Source organism: Natator depressus, chromosome 7 (genome assembly GCF_965152275.1).
Source record: "Natator depressus isolate rNatDep1 chromosome 7, rNatDep2.hap1, whole genome shotgun sequence".
Classification (NCBI taxonomy): Eukaryota; Metazoa; Chordata; order Testudines; family Cheloniidae; genus Natator; species Natator depressus.
In genome coordinates, this window is record NC_134240.1 from 71,064,005 (window position 1) to 71,090,190 (window position 26,186).

General features: G+C 40.4%; 1 protein-coding gene across 2 annotated transcripts in view; it reads left to right on the forward strand.

Moving 5' to 3' along the window:
• The window catches only part of CHAT (choline O-acetyltransferase), a 58,600-nt gene extending 32,950 nt beyond the window's left edge, over positions 1-25,650 (forward strand). The window contains exons 8-15 of one of the 2 annotated variants that reach the window (XM_074958733.1): positions 5,192-5,361; positions 6,152-6,252; positions 6,937-7,065; positions 8,237-8,359; positions 10,684-10,825; positions 15,195-15,257; positions 19,053-19,190; positions 21,418-25,650. In XM_074958733.1, coding sequence (XP_074814834.1) covers positions 5,192-5,361; positions 6,152-6,252; positions 6,937-7,065; positions 8,237-8,359; positions 10,684-10,825; positions 15,195-15,257; positions 19,053-19,190; positions 21,418-21,687 — 1,136 coding nt within the window. In that variant the 3' untranslated portion in view covers positions 21,688-25,650. The remainder of the gene's footprint in view (positions 1-5,191; positions 5,362-6,151; positions 6,253-6,936; positions 7,066-8,236; positions 8,360-10,683; positions 10,826-15,194; positions 15,258-19,052; positions 19,191-21,417) is intronic. The other variant, XM_074958734.1, reaches the window with a different exon arrangement.
• The last annotated feature ends 536 nt before the right edge of the window (positions 25,651-26,186 follow it).

Genomic DNA, 26,186 nt, shown 5'->3' on the forward strand with positions numbered 1-26,186 from the left:
CATAGTATTAGGAAGCTTCTGTATACAAATAAAACATTAATCATTTATATAGCATCTTCCACCTTTAAAGAATGCTAATGGATGTAACAATAATGCACACATAGCACCCGTGACATACAGCCATCCCGGGACACGTCAGAATGGCACACACTGGGGAAAGAAGAGATGTATGAGCAAGGACACTGGGACAAGACCTACTCTTATCAAAAGTGCCGTGGTAGCTTTAAAGCCAATACCCAGCAACAAAGCGCTCTGTATTTATGACAGGTTTCAGAGTAACAGCCATGTTAGTCTGTATTCACAAAAAGAAAAGGAGTACTTGTGGCACCTTAGAGACTAACCAATTTATTTGAGCATAAGCTTTCGTGAGCTACAGCTCACTTCATCGGATGCATACTGTGGAAAGTGTAGAAGATCTTTTTATACACACAAAGCATGAAAAAATACCTCCTCCCACCCCACTCTCCTGCTGGTAATAGCTTATCTAAAGTGACCACTCTCCTTACAATGTGTATGATAATCAAGGTGGGCCATTTCTAGCACAAATCCAGGGTTTAACAAGAACGTCTGGGGGGGGGGGTGTATAGGAAAAAACAAGGGGAAATAGGTTACCTTGCATAATGACTTAGCCACTCCCAGTCTCTATTCAAGCCTAAGTTAATTGTATCCAATTTGCAAATGAATTCCAATTCAACAGTTTCTCGCTGGAGTCTGGATCTGAAGTTTTTTTGTTGTAATATCGCAACTTTCATGTCTGTAATTGCGTGACCAGAGAGATTGAAGTGTTCTCTGACTGGTTTATGAATGTTATAATTCTTGACATCTGATTTGTGTCCATGTATTCTTTTACGTAGAGACTGTCCAGTTTGACCAATATACATGGCAGAGGGGCATTGCTGGTACATGATGGCATATATCACATTGGTGGATGTGCAGGTGAAGGAGCCTCTGATAGTGTGGTTGATGTTATTAGGCCCTGTGATGGTGTCCCCTGAATAGATATGTGGGCACAGTTGGCAACAGGCTTTGTTGCAAGGATAGGTTCCTGGGTTAGTGGTTCTGTTGTGTGGTATGTGGTTGCTGGTGAGTATTTGCTTCAGGTTGGGGGGCTGTCTGTAGGCAAGAACTGGCCTGTCTCCCAAGATTTGTGAGAGTGTTGGGTCATCCTTCAGGATAGGTTGTAGATCCTTAATAATGCGTTGGAGGGGTTTTAGTTGGGGGCTGAAGGTGACGGCTAGTGGCGTTCTGTTATTTTCTTTGTTAGGCCTGTCCTGTAGTAGGTGACTTCTGGGAACTCTTCTGGCTCTATCAATCTGTTTCTTCACTTCCGCAGGTGGGTATTGTAGTTGTAAGAATGCTTGATAGAGATCTTGTAGGTGTTTGTCTCTGTCTAAGGGGTTGGAGCAAATGCGGTTTCCTCCCCCCCCCCCCCCCCAGACGTTCTTGTTAAACCCTGGATTTGTGCTGGAAATGGCCCACCTTGATTATCATACACATTGTAAGGAGAGTGGTCACTTTAGATAAGCTATTACCAGCAGGAGAGTGGGTTTGTGTGGGGGGGGGGCATGGGGGGTGTGAGAAAACCTGGATTTGTGCTGGAAATGGCCCAACTTGATTATCATACACGTTGTAAGGAGAGTGATCACTTTAGATAAGCTATTACCAGCAGGAGAGTGGGTGGGAGGAGGTATTTTTTCATGCTTTGTGTGTATAAAAAGATCTTCTACACTTTCCACAGTATGCATCCGATGAAGTGAGCTGTAGCTCACAAAAGCTTATGCTCAAATAAATTGGTTAGTCTCTAAGGTGCCACAAGTACTCCTTTTCTTTCTGTATTTATGGCGTATCATGCATGCTGCAAGGGAACCAGTTAAATTAACAGAAGCCATGGCTTGTAATCTAAGATACAGAAATGAGTTCTTCAAGATCATCTTATCTATTCATTTACAATTTTGAGGTTAAAGTCTACGAGTAGGACCACACAGGAATGCTATGAGCCAGACTATGAGCCCTTTACTTGTCCTGGTGAGCAATAGGTCTGCTCCTGTGGGTAAACTGAGGTCAATGAGACTACTCCTGTAACTGTTCACAACAGCAAGCAAGGGGCTCACAACCTGGACCTGTTCATCACTTTAAACCAGTGGATCCCAACTATTTCTTGCTGGAGCTGCCCTTAGATTGAGCTAGTGGAGGAGTGAACCTCTTCACCCAAACTCCCAGAATAGTTCTTTGCTTCCATTTTCTCTCATGTCCTTTTCTGTTTGTTTTCTTTTCTGTCTCTTGTGTAGGCTTTTCTTCTCTGTGCATTTTCTTCCTCTTTTTCACTGCACGGTGACTGAAGAGATAGTGTAAATGACAACATCACATGAAGCAAGAGAGGGGAAGCTAAACTGTTCAGAGGGATTTTAAGTCAGTGTATGAAATTTGTTTTTGTTTGATTTTGATAACAACCATTTAATGTCAATCACTGACTAATATACCTTGGAATACAAGCACAGACATTGTGAAAGATGCCACACTTTTACCTTTTACCTTAAGAGATTAAGAGCTAACAATAAACATTTCTGACACTTCCTACTGGCCTTCCTAGGGAAGACTAGACTTTACATTCTTATGTTTGGGAGTTAAAAGCCACACAGAAAATAAAATAAACAAACCATTCATGCCTTTATCCATCACAAAGAAGAAAAAGGGAGCACAAGCCCAACTGTTAAAAAATCCTATGCAAATCACCTTTGAATGTGAGACAGACAGAGACAGACACAGAATGGGGGAGAGAAGCATAGACTGAAAACCAAAATAAGTGCATTTAGTTCAAAGTGTGTCAGAGACAGAAAGGGATGGAGGAGAAGCAGAGCATAGATTACACAATCAAGTGTTCATGAAACAAACCCCACAACCTTAACTTCATATTTTTCCATTTTCAAATTATAATAATAGAATCATAGAATATCAGGGTTGGAAGGGACCTCAGGAGGTCATCTAGTCCAACCCCCTGCTCAAAGCAGGACCAATCCCCAATCAAATCATCCCAGCCAGGGCTTTGTCAAGCCTGACCTTAAAAACTTCTAAGGAAGGAGATTCTACCACCTCCCTAGGTAACGCATTCCAGTGTTTCACCACCCTCCTAGTGAAAAAGTTTTTCCTAATATCCAACCTAAACCTCCCCCACTGCAACTTGAGACCATTACTCCTTGTCCTGTCCTCTTCTACCACTGAGAATAGTCTAGAACCATCCTCTCTGGAACCACCTCTCAGGTAGTTGAAAGCAGCTATCAAATCCCCCCTCATTCTTCTCTTCCGTAGACTAAACATTCCCAGTTCCCTCAGCCTCTCCTCATAAGTCATGTGTTCCAGACCCCTAATCATTTTTGTTGCCTTTCGCTGGACTCTCTCCAATTTATCCACATCCTTCTTGTAGTGTGGGGCCCAAAACTGGACACAGTACTCCAGATGAGGCCTCACCAATGTCGAATAGAGGGGAACGATCATGTCCCTCGATCTGCTCGCTATGCCCCTACTTATACATCCCAAAATGCCATTGGCCTTCTTGGCAACAAGGGCACACTGCTGACTCATATCCAGCTTCTTGTCCACTGTCACCCCTAGGTCCTTTTCCGCAGAACTGCTGCCGAGCCATTCGGTCCCTAGTCTGTAGCTGTGCATTGGGTTCTTCCGTCCTAAGTGCAGGACGCTGCACTTACCCTTATTGAACCTCATCAGATTTCTTTTGGCCCAATCCTCCAATTTGTCTAGGTCCCTCTGTATCCTATCCCTGCCCTCCAGCGTATCTACCACTCCTCCCAGTTTAGTATCATCCGCAAATTTGCTGAGAGTGCAATCCACACCATCCTCCAGATCATTTATGAAGATATTGAACAAAACCGGCCCCAGGACCGACCCCTGGGGCACTGCACTTGACACCGGCTGCCAACTAGACATGGAGCCATTGATCACTACCCGTTGAGCCCGACAATCTAGCCAACTTTCTACCCACCTTATAGTGCATTCATCCAGCCCATACTTCTTTAACTTGCTGACAAGAATACTGTGGGAGACTGTGTCAAAAGCTATAATAATAATACCTAGCTCTTATCTGGCATTTTTTTTTCAGTAAATCTCAAAGTGGTTTACAAAAAGGGATAAGTATAATTATCCCTATTTTATAGACGGGGAAAGTGAGGCCCCGGACAGTGACGTGACTTGCCTAAGGTCCCCAAGCATGCCAGAATTGGGACCAAAACCCAGGTCTCCCATTTGCCAGTCCAGGGCTCTGTCCTCTAGACAGTGATTTGAGACCAGCTTAGCATTCAGCTGTAGAGTTATCTTCTTTATTGACATGAAGCTGGCAAAGTTGGAGACTCTTTTTGTTTTGTTTTTTTACAAGAAACTTTGAGTTTACGGACTAGGCAGATTTTCTTCAATGCTCCCAAGTTGAGAATTTTCAGGCTAAATGAGAGAACAAATAAATGTTTCTTTGTTCTAAAAGGATTTTTACTGTGAAAACTACTTAATGAAAGGGGGTGACGCTGAAGAGATCCAGTTATTTCATCGTGGAATGTTTGTCAAGCCACATTTCAGGGGTCACATCTGCTTTGATAAAATCTAGTTGCATATGTCCCCCCTGCAACTTTTGTCAAGCAAAAGCCCAGTGTTTTATTACACACGAGACTTGGAGTGAAGAAGCCCAAAATTGAAATTCTCACAATATGGACCTAAATATTTCTTATGAAAAGCAATGTGATGGGAATAAAGCTAATAGATGTCATTTTACTGCCCAAATATGATATGATGAAAAAGTCCATAGCGAAGTGAAGTGGACCTGAATTCCTACATGGTTACTTCAGGAAAACCAAAGGCCTGACTTGCCCCATGAGCTATGGTAAGGTGTGTAATTTTTGGAGACTGATACTATTGAACTACTGTAAAAGAAAGACAGTTATACTGCAAAATTAACACAAAAGACTGAATTCTTTGGAGTAGGAATTGTCCTCCTACTCTATACCTCTGATCCTTCAATGAGTTCTGATGGCAATAGGGCTGTGCAGGACAGAGGAGCCCTTCTGCCTGGAGCTCATTGCAGGATTATGGTCTATAGTTGCACACCACTTCGTTCTATGGGGCCCTCTAGGTGCTATTGTAATGCAAATAATAAGATGCAGTTGTAAATGTGTCAATGTCTTATCCGCAGACTCTACTAACCGAGACTCCCTGGATATGATTGAACGGTGTATATGCCTGGTGTGTCTGGATGGCCCAAGTGGGGTGGAACTCAACGATACAAATATGGCTTTGCAACTTCTGCATGGGGGAGGCTATGATAAAAATGGTGCCAATCGCTGGTATGACAAACCCATGCAGGTAAAATCTTACTGTACTCTGACATGTAATTGTGCTCTGATACACACTAACCATGGCATACTCAAGTCTCATGTGTCAGGGCTGATCACCGCAGGGGTCTGGATGGATACCCATCTGCATGCCATAGTAGGCCAAGTACATCACAGAGGGTTTTCATTTCCTTTGGAGTATCAGGCATAGACCACGAGCAAAGGCAGGATAGTCAGATGGGGAATCAGCAGAGTCAGGGAGGGTGGGTGGTTGAGGGGGGTCCTAGCAGCGTGTCAAGCAAGAGGCTGGGAAGCACTGGCACTGAGACCAGAATGGCTTCCTGTCCATGAGCGATGGCAGACAGGGGAAGCAAGTCCTACTTGGGGAACAGGAAGTGTTGCGGTGTATAGTGTGTCCTTTTTAACACTTAATCACTTGCAGAATTCATAATGCTACTCTTTACCCATGCAGCTGAGACGATATCTGTCTCGTCTACATTCCAGAAATGTCTTTACCCCAGACTAAAAGAAAGAAAAAAGGTTGAGTTAGGAAATCTAGAACAAGAAAAAGGATGAGAGCAGCTGATATTTCCTCTTCTTTCCAAGTCCTTCACTTTAACCTCAAGCTCTCCCAACTCTGGCCCTAGTGGCCCTCTGGAGGGAGCAGGTTCCAGACGTGTGCAAATAACACAGCGGAGAAATAACAATGCCCTCCACTATGTTGCTGCCATCAGCATACTTGCTGTTTCTTATCCAAAGCACAGTGCATTCAGTTCATTATCCTATGCTTATTATTTATGCTATGGCATTTCCCTTGCTAGTTTGTTGTGGGAAGAGATGGAGTCTGTGGCACTGTGTGTGAACACTCCCCTTTCGATGGGATCGTCCTGGTACAGTGCACTGAACATTTGCTCAAGCACATGTGAGTCCTCTTTCATTATTAACATAACAGGACAGCATCCTGGGTTTTTTTGCTCAAACGCATTAATTGGGCCTCTTAAGTGTTAAAAGAAATGAATGTGCCTGAAAACAAAAAATGCGGTATCTGCTCTAAACATACTGGGATCCTCTTTCAGAAATTCACCCCTATGGCTTTAGCCCCACTTGAACTCTATTTTGAAACCCACAGTGAAGTCACGTTCCCCCCCCCCACCCCGAACAACTTCACACTCTTGATTATGGTTCTTTATAACTGGAATCGCAGTTTGCGCATTAGAAAGGATTGAAACAATTTAGGACTTTCATTTTCCTCCACTTTTGTTTAATGGACCAAATCCTAGTTGCCCTTTTTCATTGGGAGTTTCACCCTTGGCTTTGCCCCAACAAGCGGAAACAGACCCAAATAAAAACCATGTGTCTAAAGACAACTCGAACTGATCAGCTCTTTGGATTTACTCTTGCTTTACACTGGTATAAGTGACATCAAAATTAGGCCCATTGCATTTGTGTGTTTTTCCCAGCAAAACAGAACATCCGTAATATAAGAGCTTACTCTGGTTTCTCTACGTCAGGAACTAATGATTTACCAAGAAAACGGTTATCACACCATTCGTAAGAAATATGTTATTACCATGTCCCGTTTGTATTTTCTCTGACATGTTTACAGGAAGGAAAGCTCTAAGAAATTAGTCAGAGCTGATTCAGTGAGTGAGCTTCCTACTCCAAGGAGATTGAGATGGAAATGCTCTCCAGAAATTCAGGGACACTTAGCATCATCAGCAGAAAAACTTCAAAGGTACGGCAGATTCCTGGACTTTTCTGAACTGCTTCAAGTTGTGAGCCACCTAACTAACAACTAATTTATTATACAGCTCGATCCCACCCAGTGCTGATCATCCTCAACTCCCATGAAAGCAAAAGGTGCTCAGTGCCTCACAGGATCAGGCTGTATGGTTAATACAATGCACTAGGAACTGCACTATCATTCCATTCCATTCCATTCATCTAAATATAGGACAAGTTAATGAAACTACAAATACCACTGGACATAAATTTGATACAGCATTCATTATTTACATAAAATGCAAACAATGGCCTCTATTTGTACAGGTATATGATTTGATCTGACCCATACATAGCCAAGCCTGTGGGGGAAATGTATTTAGGGGAGTTGTAAACAACTGGTTTGAATAGACAAGCATTTAATTTGCTTGTATCTACACTGTTACTACAAAGGCCAGTTCTTTGGAGCTGGATTTTCTAGATCACAGTGGATATGCGCGGAATTTTTCACGGTGACTTTGAATGACAAATGTTTTTTGAGAGATTTAAGCTTATTGTCTAAGTTTCATCAGAAAATTAACAATGTACACATGACCAATTTTAAATCTTCACTTATTGTGATCCCGTTATATAAGGCAGCACTGGTAACAAAGTGTTTAAAATCTAAGATCTAATACGAGAGGCATTAGCTCATTCCAGATACCAAAAATAAAATAAAAATTGTCTTGTTTCTAAATAAACAAAAGGTGACATTTCTTTGAAATGGGAGTTCATAATAAAATCAGGGCCTGCATTAGACTTTTAATCTCTCCATTATTTAAATACAAGTACTTCACTGATATTTAATCGAGAACAAAGAAGAGCATGTGTATCCTTCAGGAGCAGAATTGCTGGGGGGGAAAGTGTTTAACTCAAATGAGCACAACTACATGAGTGTCACAGCTCATAAGCAGTGCTGAAGATTAAAGTTGCATGTAGACTAGTGCATGATTAGAGATTGTTAGTTGAGAACAATTTACTGGTTGCCAAGTGCCAGACATTAGACTGAAAATGTCTATAGATGCTAGTTGAGATATGTGGTAAACAGTACGTGGGGAAAATGTTTTCTAAATATTGCTTGCAAACCACATTATATGGGAATCTTGCATTTTCCTCTACAACAAACGCCCCTGCTTGTTTTCTAGGATAGTAAACAATCTAGATTTTATTGCTTATACATTTGAAAACTATGGAAAAGAGTTTATCAAGAAACAAAAGACTAGCCCAGATGCCTACATTCAAGTAGCACTTCAGCTGGCATTTTACAGGTATGTTTATCAAATCATGGGAATAATATATTGTGAGCACAGATTTACAATTAATCAGGAAAACAAAGGGCCTAGTCCTGCACCCAGACAAACTCTCATTGGCATAAAAGGTTAGGCCTGCTGGATGGGGTCCTTAAAAAACAGGATGGAAACCCATAATAGTAGTCACTTTGTTCTGACATATAGCACCCTCTCATAGGGTATATGTTTGTTTTACAATTCTAATGGAACTATTTAAATCAGCTAGAAAAGTAAGCAAAACATCCACAGTTACTGCAAAGTTACAGGGCCTATAGCTTAAAAAGCTGAAGGGAAGCAAATTGTCATTTGCAGATAAATCAGAGAATGGTTACAGCCTCTTGTCTGTCTATTATAATCCAAGTTGTAGCTCAGATTCAGCGTATAAAATATAATGAAAACATACCCAGTTCTGGATTTCTCTAATAATGGTGTGTAATTACGGGACACAATCACGTCACCCAAAAGCTTGAAATGAGTAAACACATGACTGAGTAGACTCTTTAGCATAAAGGAAGTCCTGGGGAAAAGAGTACAACCTGTCTAAATAGGCATAGGCAGGCTGCAGCTGCTAATATATAAACAAATGATACAGACCCTGGCAGGAATAGTAGACCCAGGTGCCACTCCCTTTCCTATATGGGATTTGGGCCCAGAGGTTCTGTGCAGTGCACACCAACATCACTTCTATTTTATGTTTCTGTGCAAGGAATCAATGACTGACTGAGCCATAGTTAAAACCCATGAGCACAATCTATTCCCCTTCCATCCCCTTGCCTCTCCACTCTACCGCTCCCTCTCTCCTTATTCATCCCATACCCCACATTCATTATCACCTCGTCTCCACCACTTAACAGTCCCTATTCACTCTCTGTCTCTCTCACCCTCACTCTCTGTTTCACTTTGCCTGCCCTCTCTCCCACCCCTTCCTCTCCCGTCCCATACAACCTCCCCTCCACTTTCACTGGTGGGGGGGGAGGGGACAGCTTGGCGGATAGGCATTGAATGTGGTGGGAGCTGCCAAGTGGCCAAGGGAAAGAGAAGCCCTAGACCTCTGTTGGAAACCAACTCCCCTGTGCAGTAAGCACCTACCTGTGCGTTGCATCTGCCAGTAGGGGGTGCAGCTTGAAGCACACTGCACAACCTGCCATAATGCCGTCAGTTCCCCATCCACAGGGAAAAACAGAGACCTTCTGAAGATATCTCAGCAGCATATAGGATTCAAGCTCCACTGCAGGGTAGTAGTTACTGTTTATTTCCCCCTGGACAGCTGACATAAGCTGTTGTTGGGCTTGCCCCAGGCAAAATGGGCACCCCAGGCTTTGACCTTGCTTGCTCTTTTTACTATACTAATCTCCATGGCATTTCCATTGTCACAGGCTCTCTTATGGACTGTCAGGACAATGAATGTCCCAGGGTAGTGACCACTTGTGGGGTTTCTTACAGTAGACCCATTACACCAACAATCCCTAAACTTATCAAATTAAAATCTAAAATGGTCTTTCACGTGACCAGATGCCAAGCTTGTTTCACCCACTTTGTTAGCTGAAATCCAATAATGCCAACAAAGGACTGTCCATAGCCTGGTTATGAGAGCATGGTAGGTCCCAACTATAATACAGATTTCAACTCTGCTGCATAGACTGGGGGACAACCAAGCTATAAGAGGTCCCCTGATTCAACTGTAGTGTAGACAAGCCAAAGTAATTTGTAAGTTATTTTCAGTGGGGATACCAGTAAGTCCACTGGTTGCAAAAGCAGGGGACAAAGGACTGTAAACGGATGGTAACGTGCTAATTTCCATGTACAGTTCTGCTTGTAACCTGGGTTTTCACCTTTGGCTCTAAATCTGAAAAGGCATACATTTCCTCTTCTAATTTTCTGTGACATGCACACACACAGAAAACATGCAATGCATTTTTTTCTTGTTTTAAATAAAACATGTTCCAGTCTTGTACGTAAATGATTGATCACACAATTATTTTATCGTGTGGCACTAATAAAACAGTCCTTGGGATCTTTCAGTAAATTCTAGTTTTATTAGCCTTGTTTTTACATACCAAGTAATATTTTCCTAGCACTCCATAAATAAAATATATTCAACTGTACACAGCTCTTTGTATTGAAAGGGCCATAGTATCCATCTTTTGGCAATTTCTTATATAATTCTGTTAACATTAAAATGAAATACTACACAAAAATAAAATCAACCGTATAAAAATAAAATCTACTGAGCCTATTTTTCTTTTTGCCGTTATGATTCCCTGAAACAATTACTCTCTGCTTTTCCTATTTCATTCTCTCAGATGCCACAGGAGACTTGTTCCTACCTATGAAAGTGCTTCCATACGCCGATTTGAAGAGGGAAGAGTCGACAATATTAGGTCTGCAACCCCAGAAGTTTTAGCTTTTGTAAAAGCAATGATTGATGACAAGTCATCTCTACCAGTACGTTAAGCCCTCTCTTTTGCTTTTATTTAAAACAGAACAAAAAAAAAAACATGCTTCTCAATCTACTACCTATAGATAGGGTGACAAAAATGCCTCATAGACTTTAGTGAGGTAGGAACTCATTTCTGTGAGAACCAGAGCTTCATGCTAAATATGAATATTCATTTTATTATTTGACGACTCAAAAGCATGATACAGATAATTACACCATGAGAAACAGAATCTGTGTCTAAACTTACTTAACAGAATCTTTTGTAATTTACACCCACAGAGCCAAATTCTGCTCTTTGGAGAATTTCACACTGAACTTGAAAGTTCAGGGTCATATACTGCACACTAGATGTTAGTTGGTTTGTTTGTTTCTATAGCCACGCTTCTGCCAAACATAGATAGTGTTTATCTAATATGCCCAGTCAGGCTAAAACTTCTGAGATTAGATGTTTAAGTCTTGGTGAAGCTTAGGAAACAGTTTTCCATAATGCACTGACAGACACTTTCTGGAACTGCACTATTCAGCTGCCCCATGTGCAGATTCCTCCTGCACACACTCCATCAGCCTACCAGGAATATGAATAATTTGCACTGGTGGGAGGGTGTGTGGCGAAATGCAATTGCCAGGTCAGGGACTGTACATGCACAAACAGGCTTACCCTAATTTTTGAGCTAGGCTCTCCCCTTTGCAGTCTGCAGGAAAGCCCCTCTGTACATCTCTGCAGGTTTTGTAGGGGAGTATTCTACCTCTGTTGTGCACAGATTTTCTGGTAGGTGCCTGTATGTGTCACCCTGCCAGAATTTGGACATATTTGTACAGAACCACTTCTAGCAGGGGATAGTCAGGGTAGCTGCTTCCAAGTATCAGAACTTTAACAGAAACATTGCAATGCAATGAAGTGTGGTGATTTAAGAAATCTTAGGCTTTGGCTACACTTGCATGTTATACCGCAATAAAGCCTCCCAGAGCGCTCTACCTCACTCCCCGTCCACACTGGCAAGGCACCTAGAGCGCTCTGACTCCCTGGCTGGAACGCTCCTGGTACTCCACCTCCCCGAGAGGATTAACAGCTGTTGCGCATTGGCTGAGACGCTCCAGCGTAAACGAGGAGTAACGTTGTTATGCACTGATTGACCTCCGGAAACTCCCCATAATCCTTTTAACTGAAGCGTCCTCTCTTGTTTTGTTGTGAACTCCGGACGGATGCGGAAGTGCCGTTTCAAAGCTCCCTTTCGGGGGCTGCTTATCAAAAAACCAAACACAGCTACTGTTTGCTTTGAATGAGTGAGAGGTAGGCAGGGGGGCTCCGTTGGAAGTGCCGACAGCTAATGTTTGCTTGAAGACAGAGACGGCGCGGAGGGAGGGAAGGGGGGATTGGGGTCCAGTTCGGCGAGCGGCTGCTTATCTTGTCTATGAGAAAAAAAGAAACAGCTGCCCTTTGCTTTCAGTGAGTGAGAGAGAGGCAGGGGAGGGAGTGGGGTCTGTACTTACAAGACAGCACACTGACACACTCTCAGCACCCCAAAAACCCACTCTCTCTCCCCCCCCCACGCTCCCTGTCACACTCTACACCCACCCCCCATTTGAAAAGCAGGTTGCAGCCACTTGAATGCTGGGATAGCTGCCCATAATGCACCGCTCTCAATGCGGCCGCAAATGTGGCCACAACAGTGCGCTGGCAGCTGTCAGTGTGGACAGACTGCAGCGCTTTCCCTATTCAGCTGTACGAAGGTGGGTTTAACTCACAGCACTGTACATCTGTAAGTGTAAGTGTAGTACAGACCTGTGTATAAAATTCCAGAGGTTGCTGGAGAACTGTATAAGGAGGTGACAGTTTCCATTCCACCACCACATCTTCCACCTCTGTATGCTGTCCAGTTCAAAACCCATCTTGTTCTGAACAGGGCTCTCAGAAACTCCATGTTAAAAATCCACTGACAACATGAAGGCTGAGGTGGTTCCTGAACAGGACATGACTTTTTAATGGTAATCACTATACTTTGGCCAGAGCTCCTCCAGTCTGGCCAACCCATCCTACATAGGATTCATTATCATGCTGAAAATGGCTTCTGCCTGCCGGTAACCTCTCTGGTGATACAGTGCTACTGTCAACAATGCAGCTTGCCGGGAAGATGAAGTTTGTCCAGAGTGGGCAAGCCCTGAGGTACTTCCCCAGAACAGTCCCTTCTCCATGCATCAGTCCCTGCCCCTGGACAGCACGCAGTGCCTGGGTGCCACACCAGTGCATGCTCTCATACTTTCAGAACCTCTAGCAGAAGACAGATTCCCCAATCAGTTCCCACCCCCAAGTTCTCTTGCCAAATTTTTTATCTGATTTCTCTTGCCCCTTTGAACCATTGCTGGTGGCTCTTATCTCTCCCTTTGTCCACTCATATTCAACTATCTGGCTTCTCCAGCACTTGCAAAGCTTCATCATCTCCCAGTACTTTACTGCCTCAACTCTGAGACAGTGTACCCACCAGTGATATCCTAACTGTGTTGAATCGGGTGAGTGAGCAAGGGAATGTCACAGGTGACCACATAGTCCTCATTTCTCTAGAACCACCTCTGCCAGCCCGTGCCTCATTTTGTGTGCTCCAACCTTCCAAATGTTTATCTCACCCCTTGGCAATAATAAATATGGAGGAGAATGATGTCATTATTCCATCTAAAGAATCCTGTAAACATCATACAGTTCTGCCCAATGGAATTATGGTTTTCCTGGCGATTATAAAGTATGCATATTTTGTTAGAATATCCATTTGGAAAGGTGCAGGCATCTGAATTACTCTGTGGATATTTCACCCATAATTTTTTGGAACACAAACATTTGTTCATATATGACCATTCTTTTCCAGTCTTAGATCCATATATACTATAGTTAAAAAAAAGAATGAGAAACAGGATTCCCTTAGCTGACCTACACTCCACCAATGGAAGTGAAACGGGGTTGGTTTTTTTTGTTGGACTAAAAGACATGTCTTTTGATTTAAGGAGCCTTGAATTCTCTGAAGTATTTTTTGCTAGTAGCCATTAGTCCAAATCAAACCAGAAAATATTTTGCTTCTGATACCAAAGAAAGTGATTTTCAAATGACAGTTTGAACAATCACCAAAGATTGAGTCTGAGTCAGATTGATTATCTAACACAGGAGATATATATCATACACTAGACACCATCTTTACAGGAAGGAACCTCTGACATTGCAGAGAGTGCTTGAGAAACTGTAAATCAGATTTAAAGACTGCATTTTCTAATGTAATCTATCTAAAGGACCTGGGACCTGGCTCTAGTCTCATGGAGAGGTATCAGATTCTGTGCTGTGAAGGTCTCTGATGATGCCCTTGGATTGCTTCTAAAATGAATTCTTTATTCAAAAGATCATTCATTGTCGATGCAAGCTGAAGCTTCCCTGTTCATTTAGAATTACACAAAAGAAGGCAGTAACTTTTGCCTGTTTCACGATCTCCCTAATCTGCAACATCTCGCTTGATATACACTAGCTGCTATGCCTAAAATTGATCCCATGTCCTAAAGTCTGTTACTTGGCAGGAGCCAAAATTTACAGTTCTGTAACCAGAGATGTGTAGTAACTGCAAAGGTTAAAGCAGCCCTGGAAAATTCTAGTTGCCCATTCACTCAGGGGAGTGATTTTCTTGACCAGCTGGTAAAATATCAGTACTTTTTTTCATTAACATCACTGTCTCTGTCATCATGATAAAGGACGCTCAACAGATTTAGTGCCTGGTCTGGTAAATTTCTATGATGGTTTTGCAAGGCAAGGATTAAACTATGCAATTATTGTACCTTTTAAATTTTAAAATTTAATTAGTCATACCTTCATCTGTTGCAAACTTTACTGACTGCCCACAGTGACCTACATTGACTGACCCTGTGTACAGTTACTGAGAATTTTCTTCACCAGTTCACCTCATCTCTACTGATCATGTTTTAGTTTCAGTAAACTGGTTCTGTTCACTAATACAATACATGTAATGGCACAGTTCATTCTGCTTTTAATTTATTGATACCTGCTGCCAATCAGATAAGAGTATGATTAAAAAATATATTAGGCATTATGTTGACTATGGACCTGATACGAACTCTATTAAGTCAATTGAAAGTCTCTCCATGACTTCCATTGGCTTTAGATTAGGTCCTATGACCTATTTGACCCTCAAAAAATAAGGCAATAATAGTGAGCATAACTTTGAACCATAGTGGCCTTCCATTCATTCAGAATGCCCACAACAAAGTAGGTATTTTGGGGTAACCGGGGGCATTTGGGTGTACTATTGGTTGTTGGCTCGTTGCCAGTAGAAGTTACTTCCTGGAGAGATTTTCAGTAATAGTTATGTTTCTATTCCACAACAGGAATCTGAGAAGATGCAACGATTTAAAGATGCAATCACGGCACAGACTAATTATACTATTTTGGTGAGTAAACTGTTGTTCTGCCTGGATGAAAACCAGCCAGTTTTATGTTTACAAAAACATGAAGACATAATCACTAAGTACATGAATTTCAAAAACTTTAGGTGCCTCTGAATACGGAGGACCCCAGTGCCTCACACTATCTTGTTGACTATCAGACCTACCATCCAAACAGCCATATGGCTCCATCTTCTATGATCTCACTTCAAGAAATGCTTCCCAGAAGCTGATATTGCAAGGTTAAACATCTGCATGAGACAGTGCTCGTTAGCTTACATGATAATCTTTGGACATAACACTCTTGGGCACAACCTTTCTAGATATGATAGTTCTTATATAGTGTTGTCACAGAAGATGGCCTTGTGTAGTTGATGTCTCTACATGGACACTGGGCATTTGTGTGACACTTATTAATTATTAACATTATTATTAATTATTTGTATTGCAGTAGCATCTAGGAGCCCCAGTCCTGGACCCTATTGTGCTAGGCAGTGTATGCACACAGAACAAAAAGACATTCCGTGCCCCAAGGAGCTTACAATATAAGTATACAAAAAGACGCAATAAGTAGATACAGACAGGCAGGCAGATGCAGGAGCTCAATGAGACACCCACCTATATTTCCTTTATTCAGCACAGTATTTATTCTAGTGTCCAAAAACTCCATTCTCATAGGGAATAGAAGCAAGCATGCACATCTCTCCCAGAGTTTACAGGGATTTAGATCCAAGGCTTTTGTTCAAGAAGGTCTCTACTATACCGGGGGTTACTTTTCTAAAGCTGGCTAGTGATGTATTTTTATATTACCCTTCCGGGGAAGCAGCTATGCCTTTAGAGCCCAGTCCTCCACTGAGGTAAACGAGCATAGCTCTAGTGACATCAATCGAGCTGCATTCATACACTCCAGCTGAGAATTTGGTCCTTGGATTCCAAACATTGACTTAGAACTTGCATGGTTATTAATAGCAAATGAATAATTGTACGATACTCCCTTTAAAAGACTATTGAACATGCTCTACAATAAAACAAGGGGATACCCCAGTGAAGAAATCACTTTACTAGTAAAACGACCCATTTTCTGTTGATTAAAAGTGAAGCAGCTCAGTCTTGGTAACACTTCACAACCTGCTGTGTCAAGACAAAGTGCTGACTTACAATACTAATAACTTACTCAAGTCACTCATGATGCTAATAATTGTTAATAACCATTTTTGTTGTAAAATTTACCACCTTTACTTTTGCCTCAGTCCAATGCCTAACAAATTCACTGTAAGCTGCTGGGCATAATCATTGCTGATTACTGCTTAAATAGTAGTAATAGACAAGAAAGCATCCTCCACTAGTCCTTATCCCAAAGCACATGCAGAGTGAGAGGGGGAAGACATGTCCAAGGAGGCATTCTTCAGACTGTGGAATGAAGAAAGGGATGAGGAACGACGGTTTGTGGTGAAAGCACTGCATTAGGACATTGGAGGATCAGATCCTGGTTCTGCCACAGATTTTTTTTCCTGATCCTTAGTTCTCCATCTCTAAAAAGGGCATATTAACACTTCTTTTCTCACATTCTGAGTCTGTCTTTGTTTATGTAGATTTTAAGCTCCTCAGGACAGGGACTGTTTTTCACTGTATGTACAGTCCCTAGCACAAAATGGCCCCAATCTCAGTGAGATCCTGGGCACTCCCTTAACACAACTAAGAGTGCCTCCTTTCCCTAAAATTGCCAAAATATGCAGTAGTTCATTTTCAGTCTAATGCAATGTTACAAACATTAGACCTTTGTGTAACTCATGGGGCAGAGCTAAAATTGCTTTGGGAACTTTAATTCTGGCTTTCCTAATTTATAAGGAATTTAAAATCTCAACCTTAATATTTCATTAGCTCCTCCCCCCCCACTTTTTTTGAGGACAGGTTAATATTAGCATGCACTTGAAAAGACAATGAAATTCAATTTTAGATGTAAAAGTACTCCACCCACTTTTGATCATTGGGCATTCCCTCATTCTCATAAAAACATAATTTAACTGGCGTGCCTTAAAACTATGGGAAAATTCAAGTGAAGGTTTACGCAATCTGACTAAACTGTATATGTTACAGACTGAAATATACCAGCCATGAAGAAAATAAAACATCCACCTCATAACACAAACAGCAGTTTAGGGTGATTTTATTTTCCCTTGTTAGGGCTTACCAGCAACATTGCTATCTTAAACTTGGAGCCCTAAAATTCAATTTAGCACAATTTTTTCCTATGTGTTGACTCACAGTTTATTTCGTTAGCCTGTCTCGGTCTCTCTTCAGACATGGCATCGATCTATGTTGCAAAAATGTCATTGCTAAGAGCCTTATAAATCTTGTATGATAGCAAAATATGTCCTTTGATCATCAAGTCAATTTCCCTCGATAGGAAAAACCAAGGTAACCACTGTTACGTTGCACAATCCTTTCTCCAGTGTTTCTGAACCATGTGTGCTGACAGGCGTACAGACAATTGACCAAAGGGTGTGTTCTCCTTCATGAGCCAGACAAGGTTATTTACTCCCTTTCCCTTGCATCATTCATCTTAGACATTGGGACAATTCTTTCCTTGAGAGAAAAAACAAATTGCTGCCTTCTTACTCTTCTCCTTCCCTTTTAGAGCATCTTGTCTTCCCTGTCCTTGAGAGTTCTGTGCCCCTTTAGCTATCAGTTCTACTTTAATTGCCATTTGAACTTTCTTGTTCTACGTCTAAATGATCTGTCCTTCCCAAATGATTTCATCAGTGAGGAACTATATCTTTCTGTCCCAGATAAAGTCTACACATTCACCAAGAACTTGAATATGTACCAAAAGGGTTTTTGACAGCGTCCATGGCTGGCAGTTGTGGTGAATAAACTGAAGGAAAAATTAGATTTAAATGTGTCTTTTAATCTGGAGTGACTTTCCACCCACTTCAGACCAGCCAAAACCTAGGCTGCTGTGGCCAAGACTTTTTAAAATAATTTTAATTTCTCAGTTAATTCAATTATAGTCTCCTAAAGCACAGGAAGATTGGAACAAGTGGTTATGGTATCTTAGGGTTCTCTCTTCCACATTCTAGATAAGGACTTTAGAGCAATCAGAGGAGAGCTGGCCCTAAGAGAATTCATCCCAGGCCAATGCATGGCAGGATAGGACTTTGGAAGTTAAGTCAGTTGTAGCTTCAGACACTAAGGAGCAGAGAGCATCCCCACCGCCTGGCCCCATTCTTCTCCAGTGACTGGGAACCCTAGATAACTCTGTGAATATAAATTCTGTTGGACCCTAAGCCCCTTATCAGCCCAGACCCAGATCCACAAGCAGTGAAATTTCTGAGAATAATCTGCTGCCGTTTGGAGAGGTTTTGGAGCTTCCTAAGAAAATTTCCTTGAAACCAGTACATGTACTGTGAAGTAAGATTTTCACAAGTGCCTAAAGGAGTTTCATTGGAAATTGGATGTCTAACTTCCTTCGTCTCTTTTAAAAATCCCACCCATAATACTTACAGGACCTGATTTTCAGAGATAATGAGCACCCATAACCCCAGATGACCTCAGTAGGAGTTGTGGGTGCTCAACACTTCTCAGGATCAGGCTCTTACATAGCACTTAAAAGTACCATATGAACTTTTATTATTGATTATCCACAATGAATATACGCTGAGTAATTTTAAAATACATTTAGGGCATTATTCCACACAAAGTCCCCCAAGTCTAACCAAGGGAAATGACAGCAACAGCTGGGAGTTCTGTAGTTCTGCATGCTGTCAGTAAAACCGTCTGTTTTCAATTATATTTTGCTAGGCCATTACTGGAATGGCAATAGACAATCACTTGCTAGGGCTCAGAGAGACAGCACGGGAGCACTTCAAGGAACTGCCAGAGATATTTACAGAGGAAACATATTTGACAAGCAGTCGATTTATCCTCTCAACCAGCCAGGTGAGTGTTTCAAATTCATGGGTCTTGTTGTAGCAAGATTCCCTGTTACAGAACTAATTCATTCCTAGTCAGCTGAGTCTATAGTTCACAATGAGAATGGTGGCTTTGAAATATTGTGACAGTAACACTAACAGCCATGCAAAATTCCTGATTTTTCATTCCACAGTATTTTTCTATAATCAAAATGCACATAACAAAAATTGGCTGAAGCCATAATTTTCCTTTTCTATCCCAAAGCTGTACCCCAACTGACAGACAAACTTTGTGATGCCTAGTCTTGAACACAAAAAAACCCAACAAAACTTGTATGAGAGCCTTGTGCTTCCTTCCCTTCCACTTTAGGTCTCCCTTCTTCCCTTGCCCTTTTTGAAGGCACCAACTCCTGTAGTAATTCTGTTTTCCAGAGACAGCACAGCCACCAAGCCAGACGTCCTGCCATTGTGGCTAGAGAGGCCAAGAAGCATGAACAAATATTTCTCTTTCTAAAAGCAGCTGTGTCTGAAATTTCAGGCTAGTATTAGCCTAGGTTTTGCAAGGATCTATGCATGTTACTAAAAGGTACAAGGCCTTGCGCAGCCTTTCCTCACCTGTGAATATCCCCACCTTTTCACACTTAAAACAATACTGACTGGCTGTTACATGACTGTGACACACTGCCCGCATACCTGGTTGCAAGGCTTTCGCCTACAGTCTCTGGAATAGACCAGATGGGAAATTCCACTGAACAGTAAATTAGGAGGAAGGCAGCAGCAGGGAAACACATTCAAGAGCTTTAACCAGAAGATGAGATGAAAACTGTGCAACACAACAACTAGAAATGAAGGTGTGCTATTGTGGATCCTGTGCCTGGTGGATTGGATATGTGTGGAGCCCCAAAGGCAAACCTCATAGTTGGCACAGGCCTAAGACCATCACTGGCTCTGCCTGTCCAACACATACAGGGAATAACAACATGAACAGATTAGGGCATGTAGAGTGTAAATATCGTAACTACCGGCTTAGTCGTCCTTCAGATATTCACAAAAATTGTCAGAGTTGCAATTCCTGATGTGCAAATGAGCTTTTACATTTACAGATAGTATATGCTGGTAACAAGATGATTAGCCACACCAATATTTCCTAGATTCAACATTTTGAACGATAATACTGGGGTCATCAAAACTTACAAATTAAATGTTTCTCTACATACAGTAGCAGGTTTAGTGAAAAAAGACATCTACATAGTAATTCAGTTACTGAAACTCTACCTCAACTATATAGGACTGGGAGTGTGCAATAAAACGGACTGATAATATTGTGCTGAAGCATAAAAACCTTAATAAGTAATTTGATCTTGTCATAATGTTTGTGGGCTTCAGACATGAGGATTGTAGCCAGAATACCACTACATACATTCTCCAAGAAACCATCCATGTGCAAAAAAGTGCTTCTGAATAGCTTTATGGCCTTCGGCTGTTGCACAGCAAATTTATCCGACAATTCTGTGACTCTATTAGCAGGACTAATGGCTTGTTCTATGCCATTAAAAAGCCAAATGTCACTTTTGAAGGCTCATGTATACAAAGTCTGAAACATATAGATTTCTAACAAATCTTAAATTTCCTTCAGTAGGAAGTGTTTTATCCGGCATTATGTCACAATTAAATTCGAATTGTAACAGAAAAATTGTTTCAACTAATAGCTGAATGAATTAAAACATACTGTTTTTTCCCGGCTTCCGGATTATAAATGTTAAGAGCTGAAAAAGTATTATATTCTATAACTAATTAAACTTTGCGCATTACAAGTTTAAATTAACCTTGAGATAAGCGGAGTGAAATCTTAGGGAAATTTTAGGCAGTATAATTGTTTATATGCATTCTGTAGAAATCAATATGCAAAGCTAATAGCCATTAAAGGTCTATTTAAAATGATAGAATAAGTGAAATATATGCATTTCAGTCTCAGACAATGAGCCCAGTTTTCAAATATAGCAACTGAACAGAACATCCAAAATCTGCATTTGGACACTCAGATCAGCGTTTAGAGCCATACATAGCCGTTTTATCTGCCAAAGTGCTGATTTTGGTGTCCAGCTCTGTGCTCCAGACTTCCTATTAAGGCAGCCATATTTGGTAAGGGAATCCTCTATGTTTAAAATGTCTGGGGCTTTTTAAAAAATAATTATTTAATGTTAACTAGATTATTTCACTGCTTAAACTTGAAATCACTCTTTCCCTACCATCAGGTTCCAACCACCATGGAAATGTTCTGCTGTTATGGGCCTGTGGTCCCCAATGGTTATGGTGCATGTTACAACCCACAGCCAGAGCATATATTATTCTGCATCTCAAGCTTTAAAGACTGTAAAGAGACCTCCTCAGTTACGTTTGCTAAAGCTGTAGAAGAAAGTCTCATGGAAATGAGAGATTTGTGCAGCAAATGCAACGCTATTACGACAAAATCACTGGCTAAACAAGGAACAGCTGCAAAATCTCAAAATGGACGCAAGCTCTAACGGTCTGTGACTTATTTTCCTGCACCCTTTCCTTTCTCCCACTCTGCAGATCCTTATGAAGAAACAATGATACAACTGTTCAAAGGCAAGGTATAATGAGAAACATTTTATTGTAGAACAAAAATGCAGCTTGTTTTAGGTATAGATTATCATTTATCAAGATGAAAGCTAGAATACTATAACACTGAAGTTTAAGTTTTTTGCTCTAGAGTCAGCAATAATGATTGGTCTGTTTAGTTGAACTGAAGATGGCAATAATATGGAACCATACTGCACCACCACTCCTATCAATATGCAAAAGTAGTTTTAACATCCATCTTTATTCTGACCTTGACTAGCCCCAAGCACACATCTGTTCCTAGTAAAATCAAGAATAATCTACATGGGGTCTTTTCATAAGAGGAGTTCCATGTGCATACCAGTACATCAGAGTCAAGTGAAGCAGAGAGAATTTTGCCCTAAATTAATTCACGTACTTACTTCCTCCTCTTACTCGGTGAAATACATCCCTTTACAGAGGCCCAACACAAGGCCGAGGCACTTGTCCCACTTAAATCCCTTTGTCAGCTCTCTGCAGAGGAATGAATTTTAATCACATGACTAACAGTAGAGCTGTATGCAACCATAGGAAATCAAAGAGTTACAAATACCTGGAGTAGAGAGGCAGGCACTCAAATGTGCTCTGCAAGCTGCAGAAGTCCCCACTATAGAAGTTACAGACATGATCCATTTTTAAGAATACTTTTCACTCGTTCTAACCTCTGATCATCCCGTTTGGTTTGTTTTTGTTTTTAGATACAGATGTTGTGATTCATACACAGTATATAGAGCATTTTAGTCTTGCATTGAGTATGTGTCTTTAAATAAACCATTTGTTTCAATGTTATTTAATATAGTTAACTAAGTGGTAAGAACAATATACCACCGGTACAACTTTTGGAACAATTTATTTTGGGAGTGGGGAAACCCTTCTATTCCCCACCTCTGTTTCAGTGACTTTCTCTCTGACTGAAAGACACAGCTAGTTCAGTCTGGAGATTTTCAATCCTGAATCCTATCCAACTCTCATGGTAATCAATAGAAAGACTCTTATTGATTGAATATGGAGCAGGAGGAGACCCCCAGTTAGCCAGAAGGGTCACTCTCAGAAGTTTAGCTAGGGTTGTAGTTGGACAGGAGGGAGTAGGGATCTGTGCTTTCTCCTCCCATTGAACTGAATGCCTGTCCTCATCATTCATAGCCCTAAGAGCATGGGACCAGATATGATCCAGTACACAAAACTAGCTGGATAGCTGTAAGGATAATTGTAGTTTATTTAATCAAGTTTAGGAACCAACCCAGTAAAGCGCATATGCACATGCTTAGCTTTAAACACGAGCAGTCTCATTAACTTTATTGGGACAATTCATGTACTTCCAGTTAAGTACATGCTGAGGTACTCTGCTGGAGGAGGGCTATATAGGGCTCTGTTACATTTAAGCACCATGGGCCTATTCCTCAACTTGTGTAAATCAGCTACATTAATTTTACACTGGCTGAGGATGTGGTCCCATATTTTAATGCGGGTTTGCTGCTTAAAAAAAAAAAAGCAGTTTCATTACAGCACAGAACTGCATTCAGTGAATAGTAAAAAGAGAGACTATTTTTAAAGTATTAAATAATGCTACAGCATGATTTTGCTCCAAAATTAATATCACAAAAAATTACATTAACTATGTAGCGGGTATGTTGTCTAGCAAGTAACCATTTTTATTTTTTTAATTTGCTGTTTAAAATGTGACTTTACATTTTGTTTTCATACTGCTGCTAAGAGAATTACCTTTCAACATTCTCAATATGATCTTGCTTTGTTCTATGTCACTGTGAAGGCAGTCTTCACTTTTAATACAAGCTTGACACCAAAATATTTTGATTTTTTGATCACAAAATTGTGTCTGAGCTTTTTGAAACGATGAGCAAGTTCCGAGTTTGCTAATTTATAGAAAATGTGGTTATGATTATTTCTAATTAGATATATTTAAGATTGGAAAAATATTTTACATTTTGACAGATTTCAATGTGTATTTCAAAGTATTACTTGCACACCTTTTTTGGCACAAGCAAATGCCATAAAATAGCTGACTAATTATTATGTACTCAGCATACAACTGTACGCATTGAAATTGAGATTGGATAAAAAATCATTGTATTTTATAATATTCATTTACTATTAATTGACAGGCAGAAAAAACTGACCACAAAAGAATACATCACTCATCTCCAGATGCTTTTATTTTCCTCACTGCAAATTGATTAACAATAGAAGGTTTTGTCATCATGCTTTCATTTGAATAAGAAATCAACAACCACCAATACTTACTGATTGCTGATTACCACCAATTACTTAATGATTCCAGGCTTAGATATATTGACCTGTTTTTCCTGTTCATCTGCTTTTCACATCACTAAATCTTTCTGAATCAGGGTCTCTGTGCACAAGAAATGCAGTCAGTCCAAATGTGGCTGAATTTTACAGTTTGTACTTAATGTATGCAAGTTGGATAAAACTTCATAGCAACTGTGATGCCAGAAAGTGTTCTCAATTTCTCAGTTACGGTCCAGCCTCTCGGTTAACTAAATCACATATCACCATGTTGTATGAAACTGTGTTGCAGTGGAATATTTTGTGGCTTTCAGGAAGTGGTTAGTTTTGGTTAATGTATTTAAAATTAGTTGTTTTAGACCAGTAGAATAAAATTTTGTTCTGCAGCTTTAAAACACGTAATCTCAGCATATGCAACTATGCAAAGCTAACTGAAAACTATTACATATTATTCAACTACAAAACTGTGAATAGATCACTCATACTAAGTGTTTTGAGAATGTTATTTGGCAGGATGAATTCAATATAATTACATTAATATAGCAAGTGGCAATGATTTATTATAAACGTTAATGACACTTGAAATCCACCTGTTAACTGCAAAATGGTTTAGGATGGTAAGGTTTCGTGCAATATATACGAACATATACTGTATACAGGCTTGGCAAAATTATTTTTTAAATAATTTTGACTGATATCTGCTTATTTTAAGCATTTTTTCAGTTTTTATTGATTTAAATTTTCACAGTTGCACAAAATTATGGGTTTTAAGCACTTTTAATTTTTATCTATTTAAATTTTCAGAGTTGCAGTAAAATGGTGGGGGGGGTCAGACAATTATTTAATGATAGCAGACAGATTCAAAAAGTTAAAGCTATATAACCATTAAAAATAAACTATCAGCATCAAATGTCAACATATACAAAGTAAATATCCATAAATCAAACTTAACAAGTTCTCAGCAACATTTTTCTTCCTTTGCCTATATGTAAATTTTGATTCTGATCATCAGTGGAAATATTTTTCATCAGTTTGTGTGTGTAAGGTGAAATCAAGGTTTACTGATATTTACTAATAAAAATCTAATCCTCCCAAGCCTATACACACTTTCACCCACCCACTCACCCAGTGCTAGACTGTGCTCAAAGATATTTATGGATTGATATCTCACTTAAAAAGAGTATTCTCATGAATATCAAAATTCACAATGAACAGACAGAAGTGGGAGAAATCTTAATAGTGATGCACATTAAGGGATAAAAATACTGCTGGCATTACCCCTGTGAGTAGTCTCAGTGACACTATGCATGTAAGTTCAGTAGGAAATGGCTATAACAATGTATCTGAACCTTTTATGGTATGTGAATTACCATACAAAATTAATATTTTAGTGACATTGTTATTTTTATAACATAGTATAGATTTATGGCAAATGTAAATGTGTATTTATAGCATCTTAATTTTGTTTCTGTTCTAAGTTTTATGCTTTAAGGAAACAAATATCTATATCTAGAGAGATATAAAATTGAAGTAAACTGTATATTAGTACTATGAACTCAGAATATTTAAACAGTAAAAATCTGTGTCCAATAAAAAGTATTGCAAGAAAAGACCTGATTGAGTTTATTAAATCATATAGACAGCAGTTATTTTAGCCTCATTTCTTACTTAAGCAAATATGTTAAAACGATGTGCTATGTTATCTTCATCTGTTTCATCTGACGTACTTTCAATGCTGCCAAGGTATGTGAAATATCAGACCTCTTCTATGTTAGTCCCAGAAAGTGTAATTGGTGTTTCTTCTTGTGTGTTGATGGCCTGGTTCTGGTTTTCTCGCTGTTGATTTTCAACCCTACTAATTGTGCACAGGCCTGGAAAGCATTTGTTTTGGCTTGCACATCTCTATGGAAATGGAATAGCAAATTGATGTAATGTGCAAAGTCAAGGTTGTCAGGAATCAGGGATTGCAGCCATGCCTGGGACCAGCTAAACACCCTGATTGACCAGACTCCCTGACTGGCTGAGAGGCCACGCCTGCTCTTAAGCCCAGAAGCAGCACCAGGCCAGCGGCTCTTCAAAGTTTATGCCTGCCACTGCGATTGCTCTGATACATGCCTTGCTCCTGTTCTGCTCTGTT